Source organism: Odontesthes bonariensis, chromosome 12, assembly GCF_027942865.1.
Source record: "Odontesthes bonariensis isolate fOdoBon6 chromosome 12, fOdoBon6.hap1, whole genome shotgun sequence".
Classification (NCBI taxonomy): Eukaryota; Metazoa; Chordata; class Actinopteri; order Atheriniformes; family Atherinopsidae; genus Odontesthes; species Odontesthes bonariensis.
This window is the reverse complement of record NC_134517.1, coordinates 34,253,803-34,280,171: the sequence shown is the minus strand read 5'-3', so window position 1 is coordinate 34,280,171 and position 26,369 is coordinate 34,253,803. Positions and strand designations below refer to the sequence as shown.

The following is a 26,369-nucleotide window of genomic DNA, read 5'->3' as shown; positions in this document are numbered from 1 at the left end:
AACTCCAGTGGATAAAAGTCGTCTCACCGAATCTAACTGAAGAAGCGGATAACTACGTCACACTTATAAACAATATTTACCTAATTCATAATCACAGTCTGTCAGACAGCTCGTCAACTTAGCGGTGCTGAGTTTTGTTGTATATCTGATGCTGGTGATCACAGCCCTGGCCAGAGGGGACTATAACTACCTGTATTTTAGAATAAAGCTGGCGGGGAGCTTCGCAGCTAAGCTACAGTTACTTTTTAAAGGCCGCTCGTAGATGCCCTGGGGGGCGGAGTGTCTGCAAAGTGCTGCGCCGATTGGGGCGCCCGATCGGGGGAAGAGAGATGGCGTGCTTGCTGGAGGCCCCTCTCCGCATTAGTGTGCTGTCTGTGAGTGTCGCTCTAATAATTTCACAATTAGACAATTTGCAGAATGCTCAGTCTTATCATCAAGCGATTGATATCAGTCGTATGAAGCTAGGAGCCGGTAGACCTTGAGGGACTCAGGTTTTCTTTTAGCTTTCAGGCTAATTCAATGTTTAGCAACATGTAGCGTTGTAGCGCTCCACCTACGTAGCTGTTGGAGCACGCGATTTTAATCCCCGCCTCGCCGGGGCGGGCGGGAACATTTACAACATAGTAAAGGTTGCATGGCGGTTAAGGGGGCGGTTCGCGCCGGCGGTGTGCGACTAAAACCAAATGAAACGGTTCGCCGTACCTGTCAGTGTCACTTGGAATGAGTTAGCAGCTAACGGCTAAAGTGCCAATGCTAAGCTAACGTCAGATGCCGCTAATGCAAGCAGCCAGTAGAATACCCGTTTAGCTAGCGAAGCTAACTTGGATAATTCTAACAATCAACTGCTTATTTTTTTTTTTTTAGAGGTTAAAAGTAGCCTAAATTTTGGGGGGATTTTGTAGATATTGTGGCGAATTTCGGCACGTGAAAATGGCTGCAAGGTGTAAGCAGACTAAAGTTACTAGAAAGTGACTGGCAATCGTGAAGCGCCCCTATGTACACAGACATTTTGATAGTATATTTTTTATTTGCTTACTTTTTTGATGGTACGTGTCTCCGTCGTAGTGCATATTGAATCTTTCTGATTGATGGAATTGTGTATGATGGTTCTGAACAACCGTGTGCAACGCCAGGTTTTCTGCAGGTACAGTGTGTGCTGAGACACCTTGTCCACAGTGTGCTGGCACCAGAAGCCAGTGGTGTCAGTGTGTTAGCTGGCGGAAGTTTAGTCCTCTGGGGTCAGACGGAAAGTTCTGCTCAAAGCTGTCAGTGGCATAATCCAAGTTTTCTGGTGTCACATGCAGTCACTGGGTGCAGTATAAAACAGCGTTGAAAGAGGTCCCGCCATGGATGCTTCTGTATGTATCTGTGCACGTGACAAGCAAGCAAGAAAAACAGCTCATGATGTAAAAAATGTGTTTAATTGCTGCTTTAGTCATGTTTGTTATTGGTTTGATGCTTGTTATTTTTCCAGCTGGGACCCAATCTGCCTTTTGCTAGTAAATGTTTAGATCAGCTGTGTGCACTGTTTTTGTCTTTCTCTGTTGGGTCAAACAAACAAGGCAGAGAACGCGGCCACAAAGCTTCTACCATATCAGTCCAAGTGTGATAGTGCATGACAGCGAAGTTTCTGACTTCCACTGTTGTTTTATTTGTCCTCATGCAGGAAGTCACTGCCACCAGCCGTCATTATGTCGACAGACTGTTCGACCCCGACCCACAGAAAGTGCTGCAGGGAGTCATGTAAGTCCAGCTGCTCTTAACTTATGACATTAGGCCCTAAAAATGATCAATACTTGTATTACTCTGAAGTTTTTCTGTCTGGAAATGACACAAACGGCTTGTGTAACATTGTTTTATGTGTTTTTTTTCTCCGAGACAAGTGGCTAAGATTTTATTTATCATAAATATGGTGATTTGTCATCCCTAGATGGGATTTTGGATTACCAGATCTGTGAGGTTGGAAGGTTTCTTTCCCATCAGACTTGCTCTCTCCACAGATTTCAGATGAAATTGAAGGTCTACACTTTGGATGGAGCACTCTATGACGCTTACATTGCTCTTCTTAACTGTTTCTAGACTCCTTTGGTGGAAAGTCTGAGATGATCTTATTATTTAAAAGTCAAATCCTGGTTCAAGGACATGGATTTTGTGGCACCTGCTTAATATTTTCCACCTGAATCTTAATGAAGTCCTCTTTCAGAGAGCCTACCACTGTGGAAAAGGTATAATCAAGGTTATCCTTAAGAATTTGAGCAATTCTTGCAGCAACATTTGGAGGTAGAAACTGTTTCATATGGATACAAACTGAGGTGGCCTTACTTAGCCTTTATAAAGACTGAGATGGGCATAGAAGGCAGCTTTTGTCCATAATGTCTGTGGTCTGATGAGAGGAAAATGCATTTACTTGGATGCAGGTATGTGGCTTTTAATTGTAATTGGTGAAAGAAAGGATGACCCCAAGAACATCAGAATGGTCAAACAAGATGGTGGGAATGACAGGCTTTCATAATGCAAGACCATCTTTGAAAGCTCATAAAGTTTATGCAGGAAAACTCAGCCTTGGTTTTCAGCTGTTGGACCTCCCAACAGGACAATGATCCAGAGAGCAGAATGAACATTTTGTGGCCCTGCCAGAGTCCTGGACTGAATCTGATTAGGGTTAGAAGTCACCTTACACTCCTAAAAAGCAAACTATTGAGTTAGTTTGATCAAAGCCCAACTTTTAAAATGCACGTTAACATGTTTGTCTTCCAGAAATAAGAAATATTACAAACCTGAGCTTCTCTAAACTGAAGTAACAAACCCAGATTGATCAGTCGGGTTGAGCTGAACTGGAGCTCAACTCGGCTGTGGCTCTGCTGGGTGGCTGCAGAGACAGCTTCCAACCTCAAAGACCAGAAAGCTGTTTATTAGAGCTGTTTGATGAGGAAACATGGTTCAGTTGATCCTTTTCAGCCTGAGTTTTCATGCTCTGTCAATAAAAAGTCAAAAGCAGAAACAATTTGGCATCTTCTTAACAGATTTGGGCTAAAGGTAGAACTTTGTATCTTGGCTAAGAATAACGTTGAGTCATATTTTCTGAAACTGTCACATTTTGCCATGAGACAGACATGACGTGCATCCGATGTGATGAAAGTCAAAACAAACCAAATGAGTGTGAGGCTCTTTTTTTTTTTTTTACGACTTGTTTGTTGTTTCTTATGAGTTCTGAAAGCCCTGTGCTAAAACTGTTGACCAATTACTGTCCGTATTCCTCTGTTGAGACGGTAATTATATTCCCAAGGCCTGTGATTAAATGTGACAGTTAAAGATTTGAATATCCCACATAAACACGAGCGATGCCCCTGCTGGAGGGCGGCCTCTGTGTTTACATGCTCATCTGTTGATGTGTAATTAAAAACACTTCACATCTCCGCTGAGGTCACCTGGACTCTGACTGTTTTTCCGTTATTTTTATCTCGTTCGGAGGCTAGCTTTGGTTACGGCTCGCGCCGCAGACTGCACTGCATGCTGCAGCTGTACTTTTCCACCACCGCCTCCCTCCAGCTGCTATTTGATATCATTTCAGGGCACCGGCACGGCAGAAGAAACGCAGCACGGAAAAAGTGCGTTGAATATAACCGATCGGGCTCCTTTAGCACTGGAGAGGAGAATGTGGCACTTCAGGCTGATGATTTAGAAAGCGTGGCAGACCTCTGGCAGCTTATCAGATGAGCAAGTTCATAGCCTCCGCCGTGCCTCATGCCAGCCTCATAAATCTCTCAACTGTATATCGGCCAGCTCATACTGTGCAGGGACACTGTCGTGTGAAATGTTTCTGTGTTGAGACACAACGGACTGCAGCAGATTGAAACCTGAAACTCTCCGTGACTTCACAGTGACATGAAGAATGCTGTCATAGGAAACAACAAGCAGAAGGCCAATCTGATCGTCCTCGGAGCTGTGCCAAGGTACGTCTGTGCACACCTTTCCACCTTTACTCTGCAGGGATAAAGAATCAGGGAAGTGGGCAGAGAGATGAGAACGAGAGGCAGCAAAGAGCTTCACAGGCTGGGAATCGGCCTCTGTTTTCCTGCTTTATTAATAAAAAAAACATGTTGTGAATATTTATCCTTACGTTTTCGTTTAGTTTCCCAACCTCTGAACCCATTTGTCACCCTTTTCTACTTGAAAATGTGCCTTTATTAATCTTATTTAAAACCAGACAGAATAAAAACAGCAGAACGGGCAGAACCACCGAGCATAACGCATGCAGAGGTGGGTAGAGCAGCCAAAAATTGTACTCAAGTAAAAGTACTGTTACTTCAGAATAATATGACTAAAGTAAAAAGTAGTCCAAATAATCCAAATAATTACTTGAGTAAGAGTAAAAAAGTGCTTGGTGAAAAAACTACTCGAGTACTGAGTAACTGTTGAGTAACGTCTGATTTATTTGTTAACACAAGCATTCAATCAGACAGACAAAAATACTAAATAATCATCTTTAGGCAAATTAGAGTTCATCCAACTGATAAAATAAATTAAAATGAATTAATTAATTACAAAATAGCCTAAATTAAAATAATCCAGGTAAATGCAAGAACTTTAATAAAAAATAAAAGAGTCTTAGGAAATGTTTAAAACATATGTAACCCATATGTAACCTAAAAAACAAACATTCACCTATCCATGGGGGAAAACGAGTTTAGGAAACTTAGCGCTACATGTTTCCTCAAGTTAGATGTTGAGTTTCTGCTGAAATGTGCGTTTGTTTTGGTTGCCACAGAAGACACATAATGTAGCTGCTGTTTCTCACTCTTTGTAAGGTAAACATGCTTTCAGTATGAGGCCTCGTCTGCGTCTTCATTTCCCACCGTTGGTTCTGACATTTTTCATCTGTTTCTTTCTTTGTTTGCTACGACTGCTAATGCTAAAGCTAACCCGTCCCGCCGCTGAGATCGAGTACGGTCACGTGACCAGACTGCACGGCTGCGTCTGATTGGTGGAACACAGTCAGGTGGTAGAGCCTTTGGCGGAAGTCTCTCTCTCTGTCAGAATAAAACATTAAAATGAGGCGTACGCGGGGGGATAAAAATAATGAGGCGTAGAATATCAAAGAGGTAAGAAGAAAAGTAACCAGCTCATTGTAGCCTAATGTAGCGGAGTAAGAGGACAGTTTCTGCTGCACACATCTACTCAAGGAAAAGTAAAAAGTATAGAGGTTTAAAACTACTCCTAGAAGTATCATTTTTTCAAAAACTCAAGTAAATGTAACTCGTTACTACCCACCTCTGCTTGCAGGTTGCTGTACCTGCTCCAGCAGAGCTCGTCCAGCCTGCAGCTGAGGACAGAGTGCGCCGTGGTGCTGGGCAGCCTGGCCATGGGCACCGAGAACAACATCAAGTCCCTGGTGGACTGTCACATCATCCCTACCCTTCTTCAAGGTTAGTTCAAACGCTTGCGCACGTGCAGGCCGGCAGCGTTTTCCCTCGTGCTCGAGACCTTCTCAGCACCTGTGCTTGTTGCCCTGCAGGTCTCTTGTGTCCGGACCTGATCTTCACTGAAGCCTGTCTTCGATGTCTCAGAACTGTCTTCATCAGTCCAGTCACCCCCGTGCAGCTGCTTTATACTGTAGGTCGTCTTCAACACGCTCTCACTGCTGAATTACATGTGCCACAACCCAACAAGCACAGCGAGCGCAGACTGAGAGTCACCACTGATGGATTTTTTATTAGGGCTGGGCGAGTTAACTTGTTATTATCGCGTTAACTATTTAACGCCGATAAATATCTTATCATAAAATAAAATAAAGATAAACTAGCAGGTAACATCACCGCTACAGGTGCTCCTCGGTCTGTGTGTGAAGCTCACGGAGCTAACCGCCGCTACTTCCTGTTTTACTGGTTTCAACATAAAAGCACGTATTTCAAAAATAAATAAATAAAAAAAACTCCTGCATTTACAGCCAAGTTGAATTGTCTTCTCACCGTAGTAGTTCCAGTCACTTATTTATTCACTCACTTATTTACATATGTAATGTCGTGCGTGCCTTTATATTCTAAAGCAGGGCTATTCAATTACAAACTCATTTGGGCCAGATTATAAAACCGAGACCTTATGCTGGGCCGAACATTTTCAGCGGTCAGTAAGGAGGTGATGACAGATTTCAAACCAACACAAATATAATGAAATAACATAGGTAGTTGCAATACTCTCACTCCTGAAATAACCCAGGTATTAAAACTAGGGCTGGGCGAGTTAACTCGTTATTATTGCGTTAACTTGTTAACTATATAACGCCGATAAATATTTTATAGCGCATTAACGCAGGTTTTATTATTGTAAAAGTCTGTTGCTCACAGGCTTTTATTTTGTAATAGTCTGCTGCTCACAGGCTTTTATTTTGTAAAAGTCTGCTGCTGTGGAACAGGAAAAGAAAGTAATCGGCGGATCCACCAAACATGGAGAAGGGTACGGAACTTTTACTCGGCCATTTTCATTTTAAAGTTCTTCCAGACGGCGGAGTCGACAGAACCAAAGTCATCTGTAAACTCTGCCAAGTTGAATTGTCTTCTCAGCGTAGTAGTTCCAGTCTAAAATATCACTTAAAGGCAAAACACACAACTGATAGCAGCAAGTCATTCAAGGAAACAGACAGTGGAGCGAGGCTTCTACATAAAAACTACAGAAAGATGCTGATGTTAAAAGTGTGTTTGCACAACAAATGTTATGGCACTTTCATTCATATGGCAGCACATTTAAAATAAAGCTAAATGCTAAAAGCTATACGCTACTTTTGGATTCATTTTTGGATTCTGCGTACAAATTAATCAGGGAAATCATGTGATTAATTAGATTAAAAGTTTTAATCGTTGCCCAGCCCATATATTTATGTGAAAGTCTCCGTAGCCTCCTGTGAACAAACCGAAATCGTTAGCTTGAACTGAACCGTGTAAAACCCTGAGCAGAGTATCATGAGCCACAGGATCTTTGTCTGTTTTCTGTCCGACGGGAAGCTGAGCGGATTGAACCACTTAAATGTTTAATGTTTTCTGCCTTAAGTTGTTTTAAGCTTCTTCGTCGGATTAGTCGGAGGATCTTTGATTGTTCGAATAGTTTTTGGGGCTGTGCTGGTTTATCTTGCTGTCAGCAGGGATTTGTCATCCAGGGAGTTAACATTACGCTTGGAACAGTTGTCACTGAGCTTTGCATGAGCTGCACATACGTGTTGGACGTGGCTGCCGTGACATCACCTGCTTTCCATTGTTTCCACCGACAGCCCTTGTTTTCTGTCACCAGCAGCTGAAACGGCTTGTTAAACTCTGCCAGAACCTTTCTTTTTAAAGACTCATTTGTATATTTAGATTAATACAGGTGTGTGTTTTTAGTCTGGAAATGTTTTCCATTGATTTCAGCTGCTTTATTTCATTCTCTCGGGGTATGATTTACAAAGAAAGGCTGTTTTGTTGCTGTGTTTAGTGGCCGTCAGTGGTATTGGCACTTTGAATCTATATTCCATACAGGTTAGCGCAGTTTGACTCTTATTAGGTGTTTTTCTTAAGCCAGGAGAGCCACTTCTTCTTATTCAAATCGTGAGCCTGTCAAAGCCCAGTTTGAGCCGGCAGAATAGAAACAAAGCCACATTTTTATGTGTGTGTGTGTGTGTGTGTGTTGGCAACCACACCAGACCCAGCTGCAGTTGTAGTTCTGCACTTCAAACACAAGTGACGTCGTCCTTTCTTGTCCTGCAGCACTCGAACGCCCCCACACTGAGTGGACGTTACCCTCAATTAATATTCGGATGTGCACTCCTGATCTGATGCACCAACTCGAAGGTTTTTCTACAAGCAAACGGCTGAACTGTTGAGCACAAAACTCAGTTTTTTGCAGCGGTAATAAATCGTTTTTTGCCAGAAGGAATCAAAAATTTGAAGGGGAAGTTTGTTCTTTTTAAAGCCAGACCTTATTTCTGGCATAAAATATGTTTATCTACACACAGAAAGCTTCTTATAAACCCCTATAAACTTAAATCACACAAACTGAACCAGTGGCCTTTGTCAAAAGGGGAGACTGGGCTGATTATTCTTTTATGTCGGTGGGGTTTATTCTCTAAAAGCAGAAACAGCTGATCGATCATGTGACCAAACACAGATATATGGGAGTCCAGCATCAGAAGTGGACTGTGGGAACACAAGATAACCCAAAGCTGGTTAAAGTGTGTGAGGGGAAAAAAAAAATAAGAAAAACTCCTTAAATTAGGAAAACAAAAGCACAGAATCCAGGTAAGACAGAAGGAGAAGAACAAAAAGGTACAAAAGAGTCAGAACTATAAATACAGTCGGCATGGCTACAGTTACAGCTCACCTGGGCCATTTAACGATGACGTCATCCCAGTAGACGGGTGTAGATAGCCTCTGATAGCACCGGATAACAACAACACGGCAGCTCTGAGCGAACAGTGCAATGGTACGTGTTCATTCATTCATTGGTGTTAAAGTTTTGATGAATTAAAGACAGATAATGCCTTATTTAGAGGCTGTATTGTCTCTGCACATACGCGGATCTCCAGTGATCTGAATATCTTCCGAAGGACGCCGACTTTCACCAAACTGTTATCGGGGAGAAGATGAAGGTATTTTATGCCAGTAATAAGGTCCAGGTTTAAAAAAAAACGAACTTCCCCTTTAAGTTTAGAGTTCCTGCTGATGCTTTGCTGACGTTGTTCCCTGAATATTCTATTAAACACAAGTAATACAGTATTATATTTTTATATTATTAATATTATTAAACATTAGTACATTTATCTGCAGCATCCGTTTGCAGAGACCCTGGTAAAAGGGAATATTTCTCTGTTGAATAAATCGACCCGCTTTCTTCTTTTTGCAGCCTACATACAGTCTGTGGCTGTGTTCGAAACCGCATACTACTCCTACTACTCCTACTAACTTATTGAGTTAGTATGCGAGTTTGAGTAAGCGAGAAGTTCCTGGATGCATACTAGATTCGCCGAAATGTTGGGTATGCATCATGAGGTTACTACTCATACTCAAACTACCCAAGATGCAACGTAACGTGACGTCGCCGATCGTCATTTCCTGTCAAAACGGCAGTTTCAAGCTAGCTACAACGAGGGTAGGTTCACTTCCTGTTTTCAAAACAAAAGCACCAATTGTATGGTAATGGCTTTCCCTATGATAAAAGGCAACGGGTATTTTATTTTGTGAAAATAACAGGAAGTGCGTTGCTCACTGCGGCTAGCTTTAGTAGCGCCGAATTCGTGGGAACAAAATTGTAAACAGCCGGTATTTTGTCAGGTTTTCAACACGTTGGGGATCTAAACGACTACTTTCTCACCTGAAAATGTTTCAAATGTTGCTAAAGTTTACAGAGTTTAGAGCTTAAGGGAAATCAGCTTCAGGCCGGCTGATTTCAGCTCGGGCAGGAGCGAAATGCATTGTGGGTAAACGCTCTGCATACTGTCTGATCGATGAGTATGGAAGTATGCAGTATGGAAGTCTTCTTCTTTGCTTCCTCACAGTTTGACCCCTGCTCACATCTTTAAGGAACACTTTAGTGGCACGAACACTGGGATGCAGAACGGTTCCCGCCCTTTTATAGCAAGAAGAATTCCACTTATTCCCCTTTTAAGATGTTATTATTGTGTTTGCTCTGCTGAAGGACCCCACTGTGATTCCTCACCTGATGTCTCTACTGAGCAACTCGCAGAGAACCCAGGAGTACATCACCCAGATTTTCTCCCACTGTTGTAAGGTATTTGTTGGTATTTTGGTCCCACACGAACACGATGGAGCCCGTCACGCGCCTGCAGCCGGCCCAGGATTCATTGCTGTGTGTCGTTTGCAGACCCCGGAACACCAGACGGTTCTGTTCAACCACGGCGCCATCCAGAACATCGCCCCGCTGCTCATCTCACCCTCCTACAAGGTATTCGGTCTCCCTGGGGCAGAATGAGCTCGCACAGTCGGGCGAAATGACCTTTGAGTAACCTCCGGATATATTTCCTCCTCAGGTCCGGATGCAGGCGTTAAAGTGTTTCTCAGTCCTGGCCTACGAGAACACTCAGGTCTCCATGACACTGGTGAATGGTGAGGAAATCTCTCCGTCGGTCCGTTTTCTTCCTGTTTTCTTCCTGTTTTCTTTCTGTTTTCTTCTGTTTTCTTCCCGTTTTCTTTCTGTTTTCTTCTGTTTTCTTCCTGTTTTCTTCCCGTTTTCTTTCTGTTTTCTTCCTGTTTTCTTCCTGTTTTCTTCCTGTTTTCTTCCTGTTTTCTTCCCGTTTTCTTTCTGTTTTCTTCTGTTTTCTTCAGTTTTCTTCCCGCTTTCTTCTGTTTTCTTCCCGTTTTCTTCCTGTTTTCTTCCTGTTTTCTTCCTGTTTTCTTCCCGTTTTCTTCTGTTTTCTTCCTGTTTTCTTTCTATTTTCTTCCCGTTTTCTCCTGTTTTCTCCTGTTTTCTTCCTGTTTTCTTCTGTTTTCTTCAGTTTTCTTCCCATTTTCTTCTGTTTTCTTCCCGCTTTCTTCAGTTTTCTTCCCGCTTTCTTCAGTTTTCTTCCCGCTTTCTTCCAATTTTCTCCTGTTTTCTTTCTGTTTTCTCCTGTTTTCTTCTGTTTTCTTCCTGTTTTCTTCCCGTTTTCTTCTGTTTTCTTTCTGTTTTCTTCTGTTTTCTTCCCATTTTCTTCTGTTTTCTTCCCGCTTTCTTCAGTTTTCTTCCCATTTTCTTCTGTTTTCTTCCCGCTTTCTTCAGTTTTCTTCTGTTTTCTTCTGTTTTCTTCCCATTTTCTTCTGTTTTCTTCCCATTTTCTCCTGTTTTCTTCCTGTTTTCTATTTTCTTCCCGTTTTCTCCTGTTTTCTCCTGTTTTCTTCCTGTTTTCTTCCCGTTTTCTTCTGTTTTCTTTCTGTTTTCTTCTGTTTTCTTCTGTTTTCTTCCCGCTTTCTTCAGTTTTCTTCCCATTTTCTTCTGTTTTCTTCCCGCTTTCTTCAGTTTTCTTCTGTTTTCTTCTGTTTTCTTCCCATTTTCTTCTGTTTTCTTCCCATTTTCTCCTGTTTTCTTCCTGTTTTCTTCCCGTTTTCTTCTGTTTTCTTTCTGTTTTCTTCTGTTTTCTTCTGTTTTCTTCCCGCTTTCTTCAGTTTTCTTCCCATTTTCTTCTGTTTTCTTCCCGCTTTCTTCAGTTTTCTTCTGTTTTCTTCTGTTTTCTTCCCATTTTCTTCTGTTTTCTTCCCATTTTCTCCTGTTTTCTTCCTGTTTTCTGTTTTCTTCCTGTTTTCTCCTGTTTTCTCCTGTTTTCTTCCTGTTTTCTTCTGTTTTCTTCAGTTTTCTTCCTGTTTTCTTCTGTTTTCTTCCCGTTTTCTTCTGTTTTCTTCCTGTTTTCTTCTGTTTTCTTCCCGCTTTCTTCAGTTTTCTTCCCATTTTCTTCTGTTTTCTTCCCATTTTCTTCTGTTTTCTTCCCATTTTCTCCTGTTTTCTTCCTGTTTTCTATTTTCTTCCCGTTTTCTTCTGTTTTCCTATGTTTTCTATTTTCTTTCTGTTTTCTTCTGTTTTCTGTTTTCTTCTGTTTTCTATTTTCTTCCCGTTTTCTTCTGTTTTCCTATGTTTTCTATTTTCTTTCTGTTTTCTTCTGTTTTCTGTTTTCTTCTGTTTTCTATTTTCTTCCCGTTTTCTTCCTGCTTTGTTCTGTTTTCTTCCCATTTTCTTCTGTTTTCTACCCGCTTTCTTCAGTTTTCTTCCCATTTTCTCCTGTTTTCTTCCTGTTTTCTATTTTCTTCCCGTTTTCTTCTGTTTTCCTATGTTTTCTATTTTCTTCCTGTTTTCTTCCCGTTTTCTATTTTCTTCCTGTTTTCTTCCCGTTTTCCATTTTTTTTGTTTTCGTCCTGGTTTGTTCTATTTTCTTCCCGTTTTCTTCCGTTTCTCCCTGAACTCCAGTGTTCTGCTTTGTCGTTGTCAGTGCTGGTGGATGGCGAGCTGCTCACTCAGGTATTTGTTAAAATGATGCAAAGGGATCAACCCATTGAAATGCAGCTAACAGCAGCCAAATGGTGAGGGCGGTTTTTATTAATATACTCACATTAGTTTCCCGCGTAGCTTGATCTCAGACGTGAGCTCCTCTGTTTCTGTTCCAGTCTAACCTACATGTGTCGAGCAGGTGCCATCAAGACGGACGACGGCTGCGTGGTACTGAAGGTCAGGCTTGTCTCTTGGTTGTTATCGCCGCTATCGGCGGCCCGTCTGCGTCTAACATGGCCCCCTGCTGTGCCTGCAGACCCTGCCGTGCCTCGTGCGGATGTGCAGCAAGGAGCATTTACTGGAGGAGCGGGTGGAGGGCGCGGAGACGCTGGCCTATCTGATGGAGCCCGACGTGGAGCTGCAGAGGATCGCCAGCACCACCGACCACCTGGTGGCCATGCTGGCCGACTACTTCAAGTACCCCAGCTCTGTGTCCGCCATCACAGACATCAAGAGGGTGGGTCTATGTGGGCGTTTCACACAAAAACTGAGACAGAACACAGAAGCAGTGTGTGAGAAACTAAGTGAACCCCTGATCCAGCAGCTGGTAGCAGCAGTGTGTGAGAAACTAAGTGAACCCCTGATCCAGCAGCTGGTAGCAGCAGTGAGTGAGAAACTAAGTGAACCCCTGATCCAGCTGCTTGTAGCAGCAGTGTGTGAGAAACTAAGTGAACCCCTGATCCAGCAGCTGGTAGCAGCAGTGAGTGAGAAACTAAGTGAACCCCTGATCCAGCAGCTGGTAGCAGCAGTGAGTGAGAAACTAAGTGAACCCCTGATCCAGCAGCTGGTAGCAGCAGTGAGTGAGAAACTAAGTGAACCCCTGATCCAGCTGCTGGTAGCAGCAGTGAGTGAGAAACTAAGTGAACCCCTGATCCAGCAGCTGGTAGCAGCAGTGAGTGAGAAACTAAGTGAACCCCTGATCCAGCAGCTGGTAGCAGCAGTGAGTGAGAAACTAAGTGAACCCCTGATCCAGCAGCTGGTAGCAGCAGTGAGTCAGAAACTAAGTGAACCCCTGACCCAGCAGCTGGTAGCAGCAGTGAGTGAGAAACTAAGTGAACCCCTGATCCAGCAGCTGGTAGCAGCAGTGAGGGAGAAACTAAGTGAACCCCTGATCCAGCAGCTGGTAGCAGCAGTGAGTGAGAAACTAAGTGAACCCCTGATCCAGCAGCTGGTAGCAGCAGTGAGTGAGAAACTAAGTGAACCCCTGATCCAGCTGCTGGTAGCAGCAGTGAGTGAGAAACTAAGTGAACCCCTGATCCAGCAGCTGGTAGCAGCAGTGAGTGAGAAACTAAGTGAACCCCTGATCCAGCAGCTGGTAGCAGCAGTGAGTGAGAAACTAAGTGAACCCCTGATCCAGCAGCTGGTAGCAGCAGTGAGTGAGAAACTAAGTGAACCCCTGCTCTCTGAAGGTTCACTTAGTTTTTCACTGTCTCAGTTTTTGATGAAGCAGGAACAGTAATTCTCAGACGGAGTGAGCTTTCAAAGTGAGGTCATTCCATAATAATCCGTCTGTTGTTTGCAGCTGGACCACGACCTGAAACACGCACACGAGCTGAGACAAGCTGCTTTCAAACTCTACGCCTCTCTAGGCTCCAACGACGAGGACATCCGCAAAAAGGTATTTTTTCCAGCTATTTATTTATTTATTTATTTATTCACTTACTTATTTGCATGTGTAACGTTGAGCGTGCTTTTATATTCTAATCCAGGTCCTATTCAATTAAAAAACATAGTTGGGACAGATTTTAAAACCGAGACCTTAAAGTGATAGTTTGGAGTAGATTCACCCTAGGGTCATTTGAACCGTGACATCCAGCCAAGTAGCCCACCCGAAGTTTTTCCGATCTTGGCTGAACATCAGCTGAGTTACTGAGTTATCCTGAATAGCTTTCTACAAGCGCTAACGGACCCTGGCAGTATCTCCAAAATTACCACACTAAAATCACATGCCATGACACCAAACTTCTACAGTAGTACAAATATGGTCTGTACTCACAAAACGATGCATTTGGAAGTTTGTACATAGTCCAGGAGTTTATTATTATCAACACAAGCCTGATAGCTTCTCTGCTGCTAAAGCTGCGTCGACGTCACTTCAGGGAGCTTCAAAGTAAGATGAGGGTTGATCTACTACTGTAGACAACAAAGTATATGCTATATTCTACATGATTTTTTATGAATTTTTATGTTGTAGAGTTGTGAATTTATTTTATCAATGGAGAAATTGAGCAGCCTTGCTTTGTTGTCTACAGTAGTAGATCAACCTTCATCTTACTTTGAAGCTCCCAGATCAAGGAAGTGACGTCGACTTAGCTTTAGCAGCAGAGAAGCTATCAGGCTATTATGTGTCAATTCTGACATAAGAACATCACAAAGTGCATTAAAAACATCTCTAAATAAATAGAACCTGAGGTAACAGCAAGGCTATTTTTCACTTTAAAATACTAAAAAGAATATTTTGGTCACGAAATGAAATCAAAGTCGGGTGTTTTTCCAGGTGGTCTTATACTCCTGAAGTACCTTAGGTAAAATAAAACGTTGTCTGCCGCCCGGGCAGCGTTGAAACGACGGTTTTCACAGAGAGAGACGCACTTTTTCAGTTGGAGTTGAGCTCCATCCCATCATCAACTTTGTTTTCCCTCAGATCACAGAAACGGAGAACATGATGGACAGGATTGTCAGCGGCCTATCAGAATCCAGCATTAAGGTCCGGTTAGCGGCGGTCAGGTGAGCCCCCCCCCCCCCCCCCCGTCTGTCTTCTGTCAATATTTTTACATACGTTACATTTTCAGTGATTTTAGGATGGAACATATAATAATTGCGCCTGTTTCTTTGTTCACATTTTAATAACTCGTCTTTTTACCCTGTTTAAGATCGTTTTGGGGTTTTTCTTTATTTGTTTTCAGGTGTCTTCACAGTCTCTCGCGGTCGGTGCAGCAGCTGAGGACGAGCTTCCACGACCACGCCGTGTGGAAACCCCTCATGAAGGTCGGTTCACATCCAACGAGGAGCGTTAACGTTTGGGCTCATCTCCCTTATCGAGGGTCTGGGTAACGTTTCTTTGTGTGCAGCTGCTGCAGAACGCCCCGGACGAAGTCCTGGTCATGGCTTCCTCTACTCTATGCAATCTACTACTGGAGTTCTCCCCGAGCAAAGAGGTGCGTTAGATTTAAGCATCTCAACCTGCCTTAGTGGTCAGAAGATTTAATTACGTTTATTTAATTACTACGTAAACCGGTTTAACTTGTACTGTGTAAACTGGTTTAGCTGGTACTGTGTAAACTGGTTTAACTTGTACTGTGTAAACTGGTTTAACGGGTGCTGTGCAAACTGGTTTAACTTGTACTGTGTAAACTGGTTTAACTGTTACTGTGTAAACTGGTTTAGCTGGTACTGTGTAAACCGGTTTAACTTGTACTGTGTAAACTGGTTTAACTTGTACTGTGTAAACTGGTTTAACTGGTACTGTGTAAACTGGTTTAACTGTTACTGTGTAAACTGGTTTAGCTGGTACTGTGTAAACTGGTTTAACTGGTACTGTGTAAACTGGTTTAACTGTTACTGTGTAAACTGGTTTAGCTGGTACTGTGTAAACCGGTTTAACTTGTACTGTGTAAACTGGTTTAACTTGTACTGTGTAAACTGGTTTAACTGTTACTGTGTAAACCGGTTTAACTTGTACTGTGTAAACTGGTTTAACTTGTACTGTGTAAACTGGTTTAACTTGTACTATGTTAGCTGGTTTAACTGGTGCTTTGTAAACTGGTTTAGCTGGTACTGTGTAAACTGGTTTAACTTGTACTGTGTAAACTGGTTTAACTTGTACTGTGTAAACTGGTTTAACTGTTACTGTGCAAACTGGTTTAACTTGTACTGTGTAAACTGGTTTAACTTGTACTGTGTAAACTGGTTTAACTGTTACTGTGCAAACTGGTTTAACTTGTACTGTGTAAACTGGTTTAACTTGTACTGTGTTAGCTGGTTTAACTGGTGCTTTGTAAACTGGTTTAACTGGTACTGTGCAAACTGGTTTAACTTGTACTGTGTAAACTGGTTTAACTGGTACTGTGTAAACCGGTTTAACTTGTACTGTGTAAACTGGTTTAACTTGTACTGTGTAAACTGGTTTAACTGTTACTGTGCAAACTGGTTTAACTTGTACTGTGTAAACTGGTTTAACTTGTACTGTGTAAACTGGTTTAACTTGTACTGTGTAAACTGGTTTAACTTGTACTGTGTTAGCTGGTTTAACTTGTACTGTGTAAACTGGTTTAACTTGTACTGTGTTAGCTGGTTTAACTGGTGCTTTGTAAACTGGTTTAACTGTTACTGTGCAAACTGGTTTAACTGGTACTGTGTAAACTGGTTTAACTGTTACTGTGCAAACTGGTTTAACTGGTACTGTGTAAACTGCTTTAACTTGTACTGTGTAAACTGGTTTAACTTGTACTGTGTTAGCTGGTTTAACTGGTGCTTTGTAAACTGGTTTAACTGTTACTGTGCAAACTGGTTTAACGGGTGCTGTGTAAACTGGTTTAACTTGTACTGTGTAAACTGGTTTAACTTGTACTGTGTTAGCTGGTTTAACTGGTGCTTTGTAAACTGGTTTAACTGTGGCTGTGTAAACCGGTTTAACTGGTGCAACTGGTACTGTGTAAACTGGTTCAACTAGTAACTAGTAATGGCTTCCTCTACACTATGCAATCTTCTACTGGAGTTCTCGCCGAGCAAAGAGGTGCGTTAGCGAGCACACAGACTGGTCGAGTCCAGTTTGATTTAAGCATCTTAACCTCCCTTAGTGGCCAGAAGTTTGATTTAATTCAGACTAGATAAAGATCCAGGAAGAGTTGTGATCCCATGGCTTTTAATAATCAAAATGTGACTTAAGATTGGTTCTTACTGTTGAATTATCCGTGTGTCTGCAGCCCATCCTGGAGTCGGGGGTGATTGAGCTGCTGTGCAGTCTGACTCAGAGCGACAGTCCTGCACTGAGGGTGAATGGGATCTGGGCCCTGATGGTAAGAGGAGGACGACCATGTCACACAATGTGCAACTTGATCACAAACGTCATGTTATGCGGATATAAATTCTTTAATTTTGGTCATTTATTAAAAGTTTTTTGACCTTTCAATACACCTTTTTGTGTGTAAAGAACATGGCGTTCCAGGCTGATCAGAAGGTGAAGGTGGAGATCGTTCGGTGTTTGGGTACAGAGCAGCTGTTCCGCCTGCTTTCTGACCCCGACGCCAACGTGCTGATGAAGACGCTCGGTTTACTACGCAATCTGCTGTCAACGCGCCCGGTGAGGCCCAAACTCTCTGTTATCGAACAATGACCTGTTTTTTATTTCCAGAAACTCTGCAACAATATTTTCTTTGGGGGCTGGGCAACGATTACAGTTTTTAACCTAATTAATCACACGATTTCCCTGATTAATCGCATTTGTACGCAGAATCCTACGGAGCTAAATCAGTTTCAATATCCACAAATGCGCAGGACAGATTTACAAATGTATTTCTGATGCACACACAAATATAACTTGATTTACAAACTGCTTCTGTTCTGTGAGACTCCCCTGACTTGCTTCAACCCACAAATGTCTTCTTTTTTTTAACACGGAATGATCTGCAACCAATCAGATATCTTCCTTGTTTCAGCCAATCATAAGAACGCACCCAACGTGGGAGGCCATTTACTCATAAGCCAATCACATTAAGCCATTCAAACTGTGCTATATGATGTAGCCGGCGTGCCGTTAGCTTTGCATTTTCCCTCTGCGTTGTGTTGCGAGGGAATGAAAAACAGGGACTCGGATCCAATTCAACAGTTTTACTGTCAACAGAAATAGAGTCGGGGAGTCTCAGCTGTAAGTCGAAGTATCCGACAAACCCAGCTGTCTCTGGTAAAAGCTTGCAAAACTTAAGAAGAGAGTTTCAGGGATCACCACCAACATTTGCCTTATTTTTCACTTTCTTCACAGGTCTGCAGAAAATCAGTCGAGTCCTCCGATTAGTTACTCCTGAAACTTCAGTTCTTTTGGTTGGTGCAGAGCCACTTCTGCAGCGCAGTGCTGGGTCTTTAAACGGACGTTCTGCAGATCTGTTATGAAGGTAGAGCTGTTAGCTAGCTGGTTATCAGCTACGCAGCTAGAGTAAATGATCGGCTCGTCTTAATAACGTTAAAGTGTTTGCGGTGGGTTCGACTTAAATCAGATCCCTAAAAATCCTGACCGGAAAACCAATGAAAGGCTGTTTAACTCAGCTGACCAATACAACACAGTCCTTTCCTTTTTGTTTTTTGCTTGGCGTCAGTTTGTAAAATGAGCTAAATTAGCTCAAATTAGCTTAAATTAGCTTAAATTAGCTAAGATTTGACTTCAACTTAAATCAGATCCCTAAAAATCCTGAACAGAAAACCAATGAAAAGCTGTTTAACTCAGCCGACCAGTACAACACAGTTCTTTCCTTTTTGTTTTTTGCTTGACATCAGTTAGTAAAATGAGCTAAATTAGCTAAAATGAGGTAAATGAGCTAAAATTAGCTAAGATTTGACTTCGACTTAAATTGGATCCCTAAAAATCCTGACCAGAAAATCAATGAAAGGCTGTTTAACTCAGCTGACCAGTACAACACAGTCCTTTCCTTTTGTTTTTTTGCTTGACGTCACTTAGTAAAATGAGCTAAATTAGCTTAAATTAGCTAAGATTTGACTTCGACTTAAATTGGATCCCTAAAAATCCTGACCAGAAAATCAATGAAAGGCTGTTTAACTCAGCTGACCAGTACAACACAGTCCTTTCCTTTTGTTTTTTTGCTTGACGTCAGTTAGTAAAATGAGCTAAAATTAGCTTAAATTAGCTAAGATTAGCGTGAGGCACAGCCTGTAGGGTGTGAGCATATAGTTATATATTTTATGTAATTAGGGGCTCATTATTCCTTCGCAGTTCCACTCAGAGGCAGAGGATCGGGTAAAGTCTTCACCGTAAAAGGACATAAAAATGAGCGCAGCTTCATGCTGACATGTTTCCAGTCGCAGATGGAGGCTTTGAGGCATGTGACAGGAAACTGAAATAGGGCCATTCCTGACAGCTCAGAGACCCACGACGAGCCGAATGTGAATGTTAAACGCTGACTCTCCGCCTCTCGTGTTTCCAGCACATTGACCAGATCATGAGCTCTCATGGGAAGCAGATCATGCAGGCGGTGACCCTGATCCTGGAGGCGGAGCACAGCGTAGAGGTCAAGGAGCAGGTGAGCGCTCGCTCTGCCTCACCCGCTGATGATTCCAGCGCAGAATTCATCCCGTTAACCTTCTGCGGCTCTCAGGCTGCCATTTAAAAACGCTGACATGTCGCTTTCACCCGTCAGACGCTGTGCATCCTGGCCAACATCGCCGACGGCAACACGGCCAAGGAGCTCATCATTACCAACGACGACATACTCCAGAAAATCAAATACTACATGGTACTGTGTGAACTGGTTTTACTGGTTTAACTGGTGCTGTGTGAACTGGTTTAACTGGTGCTGTGTAAACTGGTTTAACTGGTGCTGTGTAAACTGGTTTAAGTGGTTTAAGTGGTGCTGTGTGAACTGGTTTAACTGGTGCTGTGTAAACTGGTTTAAGTGGTGCTGTGTGAACTGGTTTAACTGGTGCTGTGTAAACTGGTTTAAATGGTGCAACTGGTACTGTGTAAACTGGTTTAACTGGAGCTGTGTAAACTGGTTTAACTGGTTTAAGTGGTGCTGTGTAAACTGGTTTAACTGGTGCAACTGGTACTGTCTAAACTGGTTTAACTGGTGCTGTGTAAACTGGTATCAGTGTTGGTGCCAAACATAGAAAACATCACATGATAGGTTTTTTTATATTAATTTAGTCATTATTTATTCGTTTATTCTACTTTTATTATTATTTTTTCTCTATTTATTCATTTGTTTTTGAAGAAAAAGGGTTCAAACTTTCAGTTTCTGTCTCTGAATTGAGATAAAATCGACCAGGAAGGTTGTCTTTTGTTATATATTTCTTCATTTTTAAGAATAAAGGTAAAATTTTTAGAAAATTGTGAGATTTCTTGAGATTAAATCAAACTATTTTTGCGCATGATTTGGTCAAAAATGCCTTTTTTTTCTATTTTTCTTTTTTTCAATGAATTAGTGAAACTGTTCTTTGGTTAAAAATTGTGTCCAGATGAATAATTCTTTCTGGATCAGAGAATTTGATTCATTGTCAATATTTCCACCTTATTCTCAGCTCTTTTGTTTTTGTAAACACAGCTCTAATACTTGGTAATGTGATGGAGAAACGATGTGTTTATTCTGTTTTAATCTCCCCGACGTGCTCTGTTCCCACAGGGGCATTCGAATGTGAAACTGCAGCTCGCTGCCACCTTCTGTGTCTCAAACCTGATCTGGAATGAAGAGGATGGTAAGAAATGCACCACACAAGGTGAAGAAGTGATCCGAAAACTAAATGAATTCCTGGAAATTGTATTGACAGATTTTACAGTTCAGCTCAGGTGAAATAGTTCCACTAAACGTGTTCATTTAGATATTAGAAATAAGCTGAAATGGCTTGAAATTATACAAAAAGCCTCTGAGAGTCTTACCGATATGTGTCTGAAGGTGGTTTATCAGTGTCGGCATCAGAGGCAGAAAAGCTGTGAGAAGAAAAATGAATCATTGTATGAAATGAAGTGAATTTTGTCCAGTTTTTATATCCAGTATTTGAGGAAAAAAAGGATTAATTTCCAGATAATTTTGCAACGGCATCCTGTCACTTTATGTTTCCGTTAATCACAGATTGACGACACCGAGGGTTAAATCTGATCCTGCATCGTCTCATAGTGGAGATAATAGCTCACTTTAGGACTGAAAAACCTGTTAATTGATTGAATCAAGTCAACACAGCATTGATTTCACATGTAAAATTCTTAGTGGAGCCCTTTTCAAACTCAAGATACTTAAGATTGTGTTCTTAAAGTTGTTGCTTTCACTCCTTCACACATCAGTCACTTTAACATTTAACAGTAAATCAAGTGCGGTGTATCATTAAAGACCTCAGAGTCATGTTTTCTGTAGGGCTGGGCGAGTTAACTCGTTATTATCGCGTATTTATTAGCCACATCAACACCGTAGAACTAAATGTTCGAGTAAACAAAGTAAAAGACAACATTAGTTGTTGTGATCATTAAAGAAATAGCACTCTTAGCATTGTCGCTGGTACCAATAAATAATCAAAGTAATCATTCCCCAGAGGCAATCTTCACGGTCAGAATTAGGATTCTTTAACTTAAACTTCTTCTCTGGATCACATTCACACAGTTACAGCAAACACCACCAAGCATGGAGTAATGAAATAAAGATAAACCAGCAGGTAACATCACCGCTACAGGTGTGAAGCTCACGGAGCTAACCGGTGCTACTTCCTGTTTTACTCGTTTCAACATAAAAGCACGTATTTCAAAATAAATTTTAAAAAAAAAACTCCTGCATTTACAGCCAAGTTGAATTGTCTTCTCAGCGTAGTAGTTCCAGTCTAAAATATCACTTAAAGGCAAAACACACAACTGATAGCAGCAAGTCATTCAAGGAAACAGACAGTGGAGCGAAGCTTCTACATAAAAACTACAGAAAGATGCTGATGTTAAAAGTGTGTTTGCACAACAAATGTTATGGCACTTTCATTTATATGGCAGCACATTTAAAATAAAGCTAAATGCTAAAAGCTATACACTACTTTTGGATTCATTTTTGGATTCTGCGTACAAATGAGATTAATCGCGATTAATCAGGGAAATCATGTGATTAATTAGATTAAACATTTTAATCGTTGCCCAGCCCTACTTTAAAGCTTTAATTGTATAAAACAAAACATGGAAAGCCTAATAAACGTGCAATTTTGTCCTATTAAGCCCTAGTTTTCTGCAAACATCTGTTCGTCCGAGCGTGCAGCGGTGTGTGTGAAACAGCAATTATGAATAAAAACGGCTGAAAACGTCACTTCTCTCTTCGATGAAGCAGCCACAGTTATAACAGGAGGGTTTTAATCGTAGTACAGTAACGGTGTCGTTGTTAAACAGAATGAGGCGAATGGGAGCAGCTCAGAAGCTGTGGGTATTTATCATGGGTGAAACCAAGGAGGAGGAAAGTTTGGGCTCTTATTTAATCATTCGATCTGTCCGACAGCTGATCAGAGGCCAAATTCAGTTCGGTCTCCATGTTAATAGAAGGTTAACAGAAGTAGAAAAAGCTTCTCCTGTGAAAGAGCAGCGTGAATGCTGAGAAGCTGAATGAATTCACCTGAAGGTTTAGCTGAAACCTGCAGGGATGTCCACATCTGGAGATGTTTAGACGTTCGCCTGCTTCATCACACCTGATTCAGATGAACCGGATCTCTTACAAATATTGTTAAGTTCTGCACAAGCCTGCTAAAGATGCATGGATCTGAATCGGGTGTGTCGGAGCAGAGAAACGCCTGAAACCTGCAGGACTGCGGCCCTGCTGCAGTGGAAGGATGGCAGCTGAGTGAAGGCTCTGGAAGAAGTTTAACCCTTTGTGCGGTCTTAACATCCTGTTTACTCTCTTTGTCCTACGGGTCAAAAATGACCCGCCCTACCAAAGCCCCAAAATAAAGCAACTTAATTGAATTTTAAACCAAAAATCTATTTTGTATGATGAAACCACCTGTTATTTATCTGTTCAACTCAATTTAATAAATTTTTTTATCATGTATTTTTTGTTACACAATACAAAAAACCACAAACCAACTGTTATAACAGTTTTATTTTACATAATAAAGGTTGATTATTGCTATTATATAAATGTGACGTAATTACTTCTGAATTAATTATATTGAAAGGGGAAAAAAAACAGTGAACAATCTGGAACTTTTTGTGAACAGTTTACAGTGAAACGTCTCCTCATGGCTTCACCAAGGAACCAACTACTGGTACTTTGATTTAGGGTACCTTTATATCCTTTATACCAGCGGTCTCAAACTGATCCGTGAAAGGGCTGGTGAGGCTGCAGGTTTTTTTTCCAACCCTGCAGCAGCACAGCTGACTCGGTTCATTCAATCAACTGAACTGGTTAAGACCTCGACTGTGTTCGAAACCGCATACTTCTCCTACTACTCATACTAACTTTTTGAGTTAGTATGCGAGTTTGAGTAAGCGAGAAGTTCCCGGATGCATACTAGATTCTCCGAAATGTTGGGTATGCATCATGAGGTTACTACTCATACTCAAACTACCCAAGATGCAACGTAACGTGACGTCGCCGATCGTCATTTCCTGTCAAAACGGCAGTTTCAAGCTAGCTACAACGAGGGTAGGTTCACTTCCTGTTTTCAAAACAAAAGCCCCAATTGTATGGTAATGGCTTTCTCTATGATAAAAGGCAACGGGTATTTTATTTTGGGAAAATAACCAGAAGTGCGTTGCTCACTGCGGCTAGCTTTAGTAGCGCCGAATTCGTGGGAACAAAATTGTAAACAGCCGGTATTTTGTCAGGTTTTCAACACGTTGGGGATCTAAACAACTACTTTCTCACCTGAAAATGTTTCAAATGTTGCTAAAGTTTACAGAGTTTAGAGCTTAAGAGAAATCAGCTTCAGGCCGGCTGATTTCAGCTCGGGCAGGAGCGAAATGCATTGTGGGTAAACGCTCTGCATACTGTCTGATCGATGAGTATGTAGTATGGAAGTATGTAGTACAAGTCAGCTGTGCTGCTGCAGGGTTGGAACAAAAACCTGCAGCCACACCGGCCCTTTCACGGTTCAGTTTGAGACCGCTGCTCTATACAGAGGATATAAATTCAAGTTCCAGTTTCTTTGATGTGTTTGTGTATATCAGAGAGTTTGTGTCGCCTTTAAACTTTTTTCTGGTGTTTAAATGCTTTTATTTATTTAATTCACGGGTCAAAAATGACCCATAAGACAATCTTTGTGCCCTAGTGGTGTACAGCCCACATGGAAACATAAACAAAAATAAGGTGTGACTTTTTCTAATGATGGGGTCCCTTTAGGAAAAGTCATACAATTTCAAGTTGGAAAAAGATAGTTTAAAGCAACACTATGTAACTTCTCAAAAAGCCCATTATGGAGCTCCCCCTACAGGCTTGGAGGTAATGTACGGTTACACCGTCGTAAATACAACACCCTTTCACTTTCACGTTTCACTTGGGTGGCAAGTAAGCCACATAGCGATCACAATAACACCACAAAGAAGCGTACGCGAGAGTATATCTAGCATCAATGTTCAAGCGTGATATAGCAAGCTTGCTAACACCGCTAACGAGAGGTCTTGCTAGCGGCTAAACCTAGCGAAATCAGTTGAAAATAGTTTTCCTCAGTTATAACAAACTAGCGAGTCACATTCTGAACACAGTGAAACATCAAGCAAGTACAACACAGCACAAAGCATGGCAGCAAATAAGCTACTTACTAATCCAGCAGAAAGGTGGCTAGCTCTGAATCGAACTTTCTCTTCCTTGCTTCATCAGTCAACGTCTTCTTCTGTTTCTTCGGTGCCTCTGCCATGATGATCGTACTGACAATGTTGCGCTAGCTTAGCCTTATACCTGGGAGCGTGAGAGGGGTCTATTTGTTTTTGCTGTAGGTGTGCCAGAAAGCAAGTCGAAGTACTTCCGCTCAGCTCCCGGGCCGGTCCAGCAAAGTTACATAGCGCAGTTTTTCCAACTCAGACCCCCGAAGGGCATAGGAGACAGGCCAATCGTAATATTAAAACTCATTCTAGCCACACAATTTTTTTCAAGCTGTTATTTTAAGGTAGAAATGTTACATAGTGTTGCTTTAAGGTGTTTTTTCTACAGCTAAACATGGTAGTGGGTCACTTTTGACCCGCAGGAGGGATAAGAAGCTGAAATGGTTGAAACGTTGAAGACGAGCAGATGCTGAAGTTTAGCTGAATTAATGTGACGCTGTGGCTGAATTGAGTCCATTTTTCTGCCGTGGGTCAGGTTCTCAGGACCGTCAGGACAAGCTGAGGGAGATGGGCTTTGTGGACATCCTGCACAAACTGACCCAGTCCTCCGACCCCAACCTCAGTGACAGGTGGGCCCCCGCAGCCAACACGGCACAGGTCGATGCTCCTCACTCTTTCTGAACGGGTGTTTGTGTCTCTCAGGGCGAAGACGGCGCTGCAGCAGTACCTGGCATGACTGCAGTGGGCAGCGGTCCTCTGTTGCCAGCCTAACTAACAATCACAGGAGGACGCCTGCCGTCGGTTCTTTTCTTTCTGGTTGTGTTTCAGATTTAAGGCTCGTTTTGTTGCACAAAGACACCTTTTTTTTGGTTCTTTTTGGACCTGTGGCCGAGCTCCCCCCACCTCAGCCCAGCCCCGGCGGTTCTGCTCGGTCCTGAGCTCACCTGGAGACTCTGAGTTTGTGGACGTTGGAAAATCAGCGGTTGGAAGATTTTTTTTAATTTTAATTTTTGTTGCTTGAAGTGAACTTTGTTATTTGAGACTTTTGGAGTGCAGCCGGCGCCGCTCGGGTGCTTTTGGACTCCTGACGGTGGAGATTCTGCTCGTGTGCAGGACTGTTGGACAGGAAAGCTTCCCGGTTTTGTTTTTATTTTTTAATTTTTAATTAATATAACTGTTAATATTAATGTCTACTTCACTAGCAAGGACACATTTGGACAAAAAAAAAAAAAAACAGACTTTGGACAGATTTTGAAATTTTGGGTGTTCCTTTTTTCTTTTTTTCTTTGTGGATACATACCTCGTAAATATATAAATATATATAGATATAAACATAAATATATATTTTTGGATTTTTATTTCCTGCACCATGATTCTGGGCACAGTGGGATTAAATCCGCTGCAGTCTGAACGCGTTTGTGACTGATCGTGGTCTGCAGAGGTGAAAGAGGAAAAAGGAAATGGAATCATCCCGAGTTATTGGTTTTTCCTTTCGGTTTCTGTTCCCTCACCGTTGAGCCTCACCTTTGTGCAGCATCCTTATGATCCCCATGGGAAGTGCAGTTCCAGAGCTGACAGCCCGCGGTCATCGGCGGAAGGATATCCGCCTCCTCGCACCTCTGCGACGGGACTTTCTTCCTGCTGCCCTCCTGTCTGTCTGCATTCGTCAGAGCGGATAAATGAAATTCCCGAGCTCTCGGCTTTCTTCCCCTCCTGTGTTTCTGAGTAGATGAAAGGAAGAGGAGTTTGAGACTGGCCCCTGGAGCTTCAGACTCACAATCAAGTGCTTCTCTGTGTTTCATCCCTCTTGTTTTATCATTTCTTCTCCCATCATGTTATTTCCAGAGTGTTGCTCCCCGACATTTCAAACCTTCCTGAAGCTCTGATAGAATGAATGTTACCAATGAAAATATATGCAGACCTGAAGAAGGAT

At 42.0% G+C, this 26,369-nt stretch overlaps 1 protein-coding gene across 4 annotated transcripts; it reads left to right on the top strand.

Moving 5' to 3' along the window:
• The first annotated feature begins 84 nt into the window (after positions 1–84).
• On the top strand, positions 85–26,369 carry armc8 (armadillo repeat containing 8). 4 transcript variants are annotated; one of them, XM_075480201.1, is made up of 22 exons: positions 85–374; positions 1,667–1,743; positions 3,882–3,953; positions 5,284–5,426; positions 5,516–5,613; positions 9,661–9,753; positions 9,847–9,927; positions 10,013–10,088; positions 11,939–12,029; positions 12,114–12,174; positions 12,254–12,454; positions 13,520–13,615; positions 14,642–14,724; positions 14,904–14,985; positions 15,069–15,155; positions 16,923–17,015; positions 17,150–17,299; positions 19,152–19,247; positions 19,365–19,460; positions 20,346–20,418; positions 24,972–25,065; positions 25,139–26,369. In XM_075480201.1, exons 1-22 carry the CDS (start codon positions 330–332, stop codon positions 25,170–25,172), a joined length of 2,022 nt encoding a protein of 673 aa, XP_075336316.1. In that variant the 5' UTR covers positions 85–329; the 3' UTR covers positions 25,173–26,369. The 4 variants fall into 4 exon arrangements, with proteins under 4 accessions (XP_075336316.1, XP_075336315.1, XP_075336318.1 ...); XM_075480200.1 differs by having other exon boundaries at positions 20,346–20,439; XM_075480203.1 differs by lacking the exon at positions 85–374 and adding an exon at positions 1,028–1,046 and having other exon boundaries at positions 20,346–20,439.

Bases quoted from the DNA above. Each gene is read 5' to 3' on its own strand.
- armc8 (XM_075480200.1), top strand. From the start codon at position 330: ATGGCGTGCTTGCTGGAGGCCCCTCTCCGCATTAGTGTGCTGTCT. The intron at 9,754-9,846 runs GTATTTGTTGGT...TGTCGTTTGCAG, and splicing joins TTTTCTCCCACTGTTGTAAG to ACCCCGGAACACCAGACGGT. The intron at 12,455-13,519 runs GTGGGTCTATGT...TGTTGTTTGCAG, and splicing joins CCATCACAGACATCAAGAGG to CTGGACCACGACCTGAAACA.